The sequence below is a fragment of the Lactuca saligna genome, chromosome 8, assembly GCF_052625555.1.
Source record: "Lactuca saligna cultivar CGN05327 chromosome 8, ASM5262555v1, whole genome shotgun sequence".
Taxonomy (NCBI): domain Eukaryota; kingdom Viridiplantae; phylum Streptophyta; class Magnoliopsida; order Asterales; family Asteraceae; genus Lactuca; species Lactuca saligna.
In genome coordinates this window covers 4854568-4864213 of record NC_136424.1, presented here as the reverse complement: position 1 = coordinate 4864213, position 9646 = coordinate 4854568, and the positions used below count along the sequence as shown (strand labels likewise).

Below are 9646 nucleotides of genomic sequence, written 5' to 3'. Positions count from 1 at the left end.
TGTTTGTAAAAGTATATGTTTTTCCCAAGTATAACTATCATTACCAAAATATAGTTTTACATTACCGTTTATGTGAGAAGATCACAAAGTGAATGCAATGGGAAAAATAATGATGTACTGTAGTATTGTATATAGTAACTACTGTTGTACTAACTACCTTAAAACAATTTTTAATTAAGGTATAATGTGATATGATTGTAACCATGCTTTATCGACTAGTAGAAAACACGACGTTCGAAGACGTCAAAATGTTATAACATTCGTCACCCGTAGACCTGCAGGTCCCACTGTAGCTAGTAGCAAGGTGTAGGATGGTCAATCCAGTATAGATCTATACACAAATTCATGCTCTCCCTCCAGGAGACTCTGGTTACAAAACGTGACATAGCAGTATGATGCCATGCCACGAAGTAGTGGCTCACATGAATGTTATAGTATTCTTGTATCTGTATAGTATGTTCTCTCTGTTCTTGTGTATTGTATGTTCTCTTTGTATAGTATATAGTATGTTCTCTTTGTATAGTGTATATTATGTTCCTCCTTGTTTCTCAGTATAGTATGTTCTTTCTGTTTCTCATTATAATATGTTTGAACTGACTCATGTATGAACTGACTCTTGTATGTTTCATCGTACTAGAAATAGTGAGTAGTAATCTCCTAAACTATACCTATTATAGTTTACTAGTAATGTTGTTTGAATGACTGAGTATGTTTGTACACCTTTGTTACCTAAAGGTATTGAACTAATGTAAGAACTTTTATGTCCATACATATATACATAATATATAACTAAGATTCAAATGACATTAGTACAAACAACCGATACCCCTAAGTCCACAACCAAATAAGGAACAGGAAATAAAGCGAGTTACAAACATTTTATAATGTTCCTTTCAAACTTATTTATATAACTATATCTGAATAGACATGATTTTTACAATATATAATTTTAAAAGAGTTTTAGCATATAAAAGAGTTTGATAAAATGTTTTGAAATAGTTGTTTGATAACACAGTTTTGAAGTATAACAAATCCATCTGTTTGATAGTCATTAATCACATGTGATTGATATAATAATTGTAACGTTTCAACTTGTATCCCCCACCCCCCCAATAAAAGCATTTAAAATCTTTAAAAGGTAAATTAGGGGTATGAACTCACATGTACTTAGTGGTTTGACTGTAAGATCGGAAAAGGATGTTGACTGCTAAATGGAATCTTGGGCACAAATGGATCCTATTAAGAATATAATGACACATATATGGACATAATTAGTGTATATACAACTAATCATGCAAGGAAACCACCTTAGGGACTAGGAAACACTTAGATTGAAGTGTTGCAATCACATATGATTGCATCAAATGGAGTTTACGGCCACACCAAGGGGTTCACGTCCATGGAGTTTACGACCAAGGTGTTTATGGCGAAGGGGAGTTTTTGATCATGGAGTGTATCATCATGGAGTTTACAGACGTACACTCATTGAAGAGCTTGCAAAAGAGGTGTTTTATGGTCCTATCTAGCATCCAATAAGTGTTCACGGTCCTAGGTTTGGACATAAAGTGAGTTTGAGGGAAAAACATGCACCAACACAAGGGTTTACGGCCGTAAAATCTTGATGTTCATGCACTATATAATGATTCAAGGCAAGAAATTAAGTGTTTATCAAGGCTAACTAGGATATAGAAGAGATACTTACACTTTTTTAGGTTCCTAGGGAGTTCACGGCCCAAGAACAAGTGTATGTGTTCTTGGTGAAAGATGATGAACTTGAAGATCTAACCCAAAAAGATAATTTCATGGATGAAATCATGGATCTTCACTAGATAAAGCAATGTATCAACTAATCAAAGGAAGGAATACTTACATTTTTTGGAAGATCAAGGTGCAAAACTTGATGATAGTTGAGAGATAATTCAAGTTCTTGAATTGAAAGTGGGGAAAGTGGTGAAAATGAAGTAATATCATATAAGAGGGAGGAGTTCATGGCCATCCAAGGGTTTACGGTCGTAAAACCTAGTTTATGGCCGTAAACTCCAATACTTGGAATTTTCTAGTTGTATGTTGCACACTGAACTCTAGAATATACTTCCCAACACTTTATCCTTGAAGGTACTAGGCTTAGAACACTCAAACAGACCCTTATCAAGGATAAAAGATAGCAAAAACAAGTCTGAAATTGATTGAATTGAATGGCTATACAAGATAGAAATTTTAGGTTGTCACACGAGGTCTGTTATCTGACTCAGGATTTGGAGTTGCTGGCAACAGTGTTTGCTCTTAAGATTTTGCGGAACTACTTGTATAGGGATCAATGTACTATTTACACAGGTCACAAAAGTTTGAGGTATCTTAAGGACCAATCGAACCTGAACATGAGACAGCATAGGTGGCTTGATGTGGTCAAGGATTATGACTGTGAGATCCTATATCATCCTGGGAACACTAATGTGGTGGCTGGTGCTTTGAGCCCCAAGACAGCTAGTTTTACGACTGGAGGTCTGTGTATGAGGATTTCGATGAATTCTCTATTTTTGGATATGCTTAGGGAGGCTTAGGCCAAGGGAGTTAAGAAGGAAAATTGGTAGAAGAAGAGACTCAAGGGTGAGATTGGCAGGTTTGATACCGACATTCGAAGGTTATTGACCAGGTATAGACATATTTGGGTGCCAAATTTCGGTGGGGTCACATAGACTATGCTAGAGGAGGCATATAAGTCCAGGTTTTCGATACACCCCGGAGCCACCAAGATGTATCGGGATTTGAGGCTCAGTTATTGGTGGTCGTGCATGAAAATGGAGATAACTTGGTATGTCGAGAGGTGCTTGACCTTTCGGATGGTCAAGGCCAAGCACCAGAGGCCGCACGGCAAGTTGCAGCCATTGGAGGTTCCCATGTGGAAATGGGTACATATTACTAAGGATTTTCATCACCAAGCTACTTCAGATGGCTAAGGGGCACGATGCAATTTGGGTTGAGGTTGTATAACTTTGTGAGGTAGCCAACAAACTCGAGAGCAATCCAGACATAAGTTGTGGGCCCCGAGGACAAGACAGACTTATGTTTTAGGCTTAGGAGCAAGTCATATATGAGTTGTGGGCCTAATAAGCAAGCCAGACTCATATTGTGGAATTATGGGTAATCCAGTATTTTAGTTGTGGACCTAGTATATGTTGTTAAATGTTTTGTGTGTTGGTACTTTAGGGGGAACTCACTAAGATTTGGCTTATAATTTTAGTTTACTATTTCAGGTACTTCAGAGGATCGAGGGAAAGCGAAGGCGTGATCGTGCACATCTTCCTGTTTTATGTCACTGGACTACGGAAAACTCTAATTTTGAATAATACTTTTGAAACAATGACCCTTTTTGAAAAAAAAAATGATTGGTTGATGGTTGAATTGGAATTTTTAACTTTTTATAAATTTAGGAGTGTTACAATGAACGTTAAGATTTTGAAAGGAACAATTTACAAGGATTTTCAGTCAAAATGAAGCCAAAATTTGTGTCAAAAAATGACTGGATTGAATAATGAATCCAAACAAAATCAAAATTAAGGACCAATATCGAATGGCGTATTAACTCCATGGTTTGAATAAATCAAAATCAAATGAAATGATAATCGAGTTCTAGGGAAAAAAAAAGAACAAATAGATGTATTACTGAGAATCGATTTTTAGAGGAAAAACGAAGAACAGTCGATCTATTTATGAGAATATTTTCAGGAAGAAAAAAATACCTATAACCAGAGGTCGACATTGTTGGCGGTGTTATCGGAGGCGTCGAAGCTTCCAGCGGTGGCGTAAATGGGGAAGGGAGCGGGAGACTACAGATCGAAGAGGTAGGAGTAAGAGCAGGAAGGAGGGAGGAAAAAAGAATTAAGAGCCTTTTCTTCATATCCTACCAAACACCCTATATCTTAAAAATTAAAATGTTACTTCTTAATTTTACAATTAAAAGGCTATGAAACAACCCCTAAGTTTGCTAATATTGTGTGGAATAATTTGATATGAATTTAAAGGTTTTGTTTAGCTGATGTGTTATAATATATTTGTGGCTTCTCAGTTCTAGTGAAATCATGAGACGAAAACGCAAACTTATATAGTTTGAAGGACATAATACGTTTTGTATTGTGTATATATATAGACCCCTTAAAATGCATATCAGTTGACGATTAATCTTCTGAGTCATTTTTGTTAAAATAAAGTGAGTCGAGTTTCCAAGTTTGTTTGCTTTTAGTTTTGTTTTGAGTCTCTCTCTCTCTCTCTCTCTCTCTCTCTCTCTCTCTCTCTCTCTCTCTCTCTCTATATATATATATATATATATATATATATATATATATATATATATATATATATAAAGCAAGTAACATATCAGGATTGGAGTCAATTTATGGCATTTGAAACTCGGTTAGTATTCTCCGTGGGATATGTATATCTATCCACCTAATTATAAAAGCTTGGATCGCATGGGACGAAAGTTGTTACATGGGTTTCATCGAAATTTGTGGACTCCATTAGTGGCTTAAGAGATTCTGAGTACTCCAATGAATTTCGTAGAAAGTCATAAACTATATTATTAATAGAAACAAAATTAGAATTGTTTGCTTGTTTATTTGTGGAAGTTGAAGTTTTGAGAAAATAAAACAAATGGAAAAAGTTGTGGAAAAAAATAAGAAAAAGAGAAAATGTTCCAAAAAAAAAGAGAATTAGTATATAGTTAAATATATATATATATATATATATATATATATATATATATTTTATTTTATTTTTAAGTCGTGGCACTTGGCACTTAACAATAACTACGGAAGTTGTAATAAAAGGGCATAGATTAAAGGGATGCAAAAATGAATGTTGTTCAAAATAAGTGGGGAACATTTATGAAGATTGTTAGTATTTAGAATTTGGGAAGTATTTAGGTATTAGACACAAATATATACAATAAGGTGAAACATAATTTGCGAATTCAAATTGTGTTATTCTATGTCATGATGATGAGCAAAAGTTTGGATATAGCATAATAACAATCTAGTTTGTTTGAGGACAAACAAAAGATAAGTGTGGGATATTTTGATATGATCTTATTTAACTATATATTTTAGGTCATTTTCTTAATAAATTAATCTAAAATGTTATATTTTAAAATATATGATACTTAATATGCTTTGATTAGTTGTTCAAAAAGATGCAAAAATAGTGTTGTTGGACAGATAGACCTCTCTTCAGTATTTTGATCATATCTAATGATTCGTAACTCCGATTAATAAGATTCAAAATGTTCTGAAAATTAGACAAAATTTCGGACAATTTTTGTGTTCATGCCAAAATACGAATTCCAGTTCCCACATTGTGGCAAAGGAATTACCACGATATGGTGGATCAAAAATCGCAAAAACAATCCCCATGTAGGTCTACGAGTTCGTGCACAACAAGGAAACTTGGCACCACGATGTGGTGAGACATTTACCACTCTGTAGCGATGTAAAATCTATAAATTACAGGGTTTTGCAGTCCTAATTCAAATGCCAACATACACCAACTTGGGGAAAGGAATTACCCTGATGTGGTGCATCAAAATTCATGAAAACAGTCCCCATGTAGGTCTATGAGTTCGTACGCAACAAGTTGACACCACAACGTGGTGAGACATTTACCACTTCGTGGCAATGTAAAATCTATAAATTATGGGTTTTGCAGCCCTAATTCAAATGCCAAAATCCACCAACTTGGGGAGCAAGTTATTAGTCGATTTCATACATATTTGAGAGCAGGAGAGCACCATTGAAAAGTGTACTTGAAGATCACGACGGGAATTCATCCATTTACTTGTTTCGGTTTGTTTTATATCATGTATTGCAATCTCAAATTCTTTTGATTCAATTTTCTAGTCATGATGCAATGCTAAAAACCTTCTACTTTCACTAGATGTAGATGAACCCTAGTTGATATCTTTTAAATTCGTTAGTTAGGTTTTGTGAGTTGCATTTATACTTGTGATCGATTGATTGTTTATCTTTGATGTTAAAGTTATGATTTGTATTACCTAAATGTGAGTTATGTGTAGCTTAGATGATCAATCTAGTTACATTAACTTGATTCTTAACTGTTTATGATCATTAAATTTTTAGGACGGGAGATTTATCCATTCCTAGGGTTAGGTAATATTAATCGGTAATTTTGATAGTGTTAGAGAAATATAGTTATCCATGTTATGTTTGATTTATTATCATGGACATTGATAAGAATCGTTAGATCATATCCTTCATAGTTAAATTTATTTATATGGTTTTGTGTTCACTAATTGCATGATCATTGGGATTAGATGTTCATTAATTATTAGTACTAGAAATTCCGACCAAGATAACTAGTTATAAAATTCGGTAACCAACTCATTAATCCATTGCATGCTAACTAGTCAAACATTGAAAACTATGAGGATCGATTTTCTAGTGGAAGTACTTCAAATATATTACTTTAAAAACACATTCTTTGCTTTTTTTGCTTGCTTAGTTGTTTGAAATTGATAATTTTAGTTTCTGAACTTGTAACATCAGAAGAAAAAAAAATTAGTTACAGTATTTTCTTTAGTTTAACTATTTGTCTATTTATTTGATTCAAAATCATATATGTTTCCCTTGAGTTTGATACTCTTTCTTACCTTATATTGTATTACGTCGCGACTAGATACACTGTCTATTTGTGTTTTAAAACTAGTTAAGGTTCGATATGACATTGATATGTCAAGTTGGTTATGAGGGGCAGAAAAAATAAATACATTCCACCCTTAAACCACTCACTACTAGAGCTTTTTGAGGCCAAGATTTTATTCCAAGTGACCTAACACGGTTTTTTGGAGGCGGATCCTCCGCCCCAGAGAAATTGGTCTCGGTTCTTTCATAAAGAGCATATGGTTTATTTATTTATCTATTATGTGTTTTGTACAGAGAAAAGTAATAGAAAAGAGGACTTCCTAACACCAATTTGATAAGAGTGAGTCTTCCGCCAAAGAAAAGAGGTTTAACTTTCCAGGGAAACCGTCTAGCTTTGAATTTTTTGATCATCCTGGAAAGATTCATGTTTGCACCAACCGGAACTCCCAAATAGGTGAAGAGGAAGGAGGCGACTTGGCAATGAAGAATGTGAGCCATTGTGTTGATTTGGCTAGAAGGTACACCAAGACCATAGATTTTGCTTTTAAAGATGTTTATCTTAAGATCGCATGAGAGGAAAAAACAACGCATGATTCTGGCAAGATTTACAGGATTTGCGTGAGACCATTCACCCATAAAGATGTATCTTTGGCGTAGAAAAGATGGTTTGATCCTGTGGAATACCCCAAAGTTTGTTGCAGCCATTGCTGCATTAAGGCTCTCCATTGTGAATTTGTGATGATGAAAGAGGATAGAGGATCCCCTTAATGAACCCTACATTGAAGAGAGAATTTTTAACAAGGAAATCCATTAGAGCAGATTCAGGCAACCTTGAATCCATTTGACATCTCAAACAGAATGATGCTGGAGACGTGTTGTATTAAGTGTGAAAATACACTAACAAATGAAAAGGGTTAAATAGTGCAAAATATTCAAAATATTACATGAAAAAAGAAACAACTTTCTGTGTCCTATGTGCACATTTAACCTAAAGAATCCCTTCTGAATAGATGAAGAAATTTAATAGCTATGGCAGCCTGAATCGTACAGTTACATACACAAGAAATTTGAAGAATCATCCATTCATTCATTCGTTCATTCATCAAACACATTGAAAGGAAGAAAAGAGAAGAAGATTAAACCCTAAATCTCAGTATCTCAGCTACACAAATTAGGAATACAAACCCCGGCGTCCAGATTCTGTTGTTCTTTCCATATCTTCCCTGTAACCCTAAGTTTGAGTTCTTTCCTGTCACCACCGGAGAAGAAAAGCGCCATGTTTCTCTGTATAATCAACCCATCATGACTATCTCTTACCTTCCTATGGCTATCTCTGATACTCCTTGGTGTTCCTTCCCAAATCAGCTTCCTCCCGTTGGCTCCGACCTCTAAACTGTAGCTGTAATTCCTTGCATCTGCTTCATCCCCCATGAATCGAAGAAACGCCATGTAAACAGGTGCCATCCCTAGCTGAAACGCTTCAAAGTGAAGGCAGAAGTACTGCCCAAAACAATGGAACACCTGCCAAACATTACACTACCCCGATTAACGAGAAAACCCTAAAATCGGAAATCAGAAATCAGGGGAAAAGTGAAGTGAACCCACTGTTAGCATCCAGGTAGCGTTTTCAACTTCACGGGGGTTGGATTTCACATAACGGTGGTTAAAAGTACAGCCTGTGTGCATGTCGACTTTGTGGTCGTCTCTGAGATGGGTAACCAGAAAAGGAATGTCTCCGGTGACTGAACATTCAGATCCGGCGTATGGGCAGTTGTAGGGTCTGAAGTTGCATAAAGCTTCGTGCTTTAGTTTGCTGTAATATGGGAAGATTTCTGGGCATCCCAAAGAAAAATATCTGCATGGAAGTTCCAGTGATTCAGCGACTTTTTCCAAAGCTAAGCATCTGATATCGCCCAGTTCTTGTCTGCATGTAGGACATCTGTTGTGTACCCTTGTTTTACAGGTCGAGCATAATGTGTGTCCATTGTGACACTGTATAAATGTAAACAACCAACTTCAACAACTCTTTGTAATAATTCAAAATTGTTCTTGTTCCTCTAAAATCAACAAATCAATCCACTAATCATAATTTTATTAGAATCCCAAATCCGTATTACTACGTGTACAATTTCAAATCTGAATCGCAGAATTTCAATCCATTTTCTTAAGTGGAATCAGACAAACTGTAATCCAATCCAATATGGTATCAAAGTTGAAGAAAAAAAAAATTGCCCTATTTATTCTCAATCAATCAATCAATCAATCAAATCAAACACGATACACTAAATCAACAAGAAACAGTGATTAGACGGGATGAAAAAAAAAAAAAAAAAAAAAGGGAATCGATTACAAAACCTGGTGAATTGGAGGGTACATAGAATTAGTACAAACAGGGCACTCCAACAATTCATGAACGCTTGTAGCGGGAGTCAATCCAGAGGGTAGTATTCCGATGTTATTATTATTATTGTGAGGTTTTGAAGAGAACTGGTGGGTGTGGATCTCTTCGTCTTCCATTCCATCCGAAGAAGACACGCACTCTATATTATCCAAATCCATAGATAGCCCTTGTTCTTGATTGACAAATCCAAATTGAACACCCAATCTTTTGAATTCAATAATCCAAATAAGGATTCAAATTCTGTCTTCTGATCTCCATAACTGTCACAACTTCTGATTTGAAGAAAATGCGAAAAAGGGCGAAGAGGGCTACAACAGAAAAGCGACGAACAGATCGATTTATGGAATGAACCAAACCAAACACCTTTTTCTCTGTCTCTGTAAGAAAGAGGTTTTTTTCTTCTCTCTGTCAACCCAACCCCAACCACAACCCCAACCCTCCTGTATTTCTCTCTCTTTCTCTTTGTATCTGTATGAGTATTATTATTACATTATATTATACCCATAGGACGAGAGGTGTAAGCATCGCCGTTGAATTTTTTTGAACTCATTCAGATTCAATGAACCGACGGCTTATATAATTTATCTGGTCT

The 9646-nt window shown here is 35.4% G+C and overlaps 1 protein-coding gene across 1 annotated transcript; it reads right to left on the bottom strand.

The window, feature by feature from the left end:
- Positions 1-7642: 7642 nt before the first annotated feature.
- Positions 7643-9359, bottom strand: LOC145010958 (E3 ubiquitin-protein ligase SINAT5-like). Its single transcript, XM_078969552.1, has 3 exons — positions 9009-9359; positions 8259-8645; positions 7643-8174 (listed from the first exon to the last, which is right to left on the bottom strand). Exons 1-3 carry the CDS (start codon positions 9210-9212, stop codon positions 7812-7814), a joined length of 954 nt encoding a protein of 317 aa, XP_078825678.1. The 5' UTR covers positions 9213-9359; the 3' UTR covers positions 7643-7811.
- Between the last annotated feature and the right edge of the window lie 287 nt (positions 9360-9646).

Excerpts from the sequence above, each read along its gene's own strand:
- LOC145010958 (XM_078969552.1), bottom strand. The coding sequence starts at position 9,212 with ATGGATTTGGATAATATAGAGTGCGTGTCTTCTTCGGATGGAATGGAA. Across the intron at positions 8,646-9,008 it reads TGTACCCTCCAATTCACCAG|TGTCACAATGGACACACATT; the intron begins GTTTTGTAATCG and ends ACATTTATACAG. Across the intron at positions 8,175-8,258 it reads ACGCTACCTGGATGCTAACA|GTGTTCCATTGTTTTGGGCA; the intron begins GTGGGTTCACTT and ends AATGTTTGGCAG.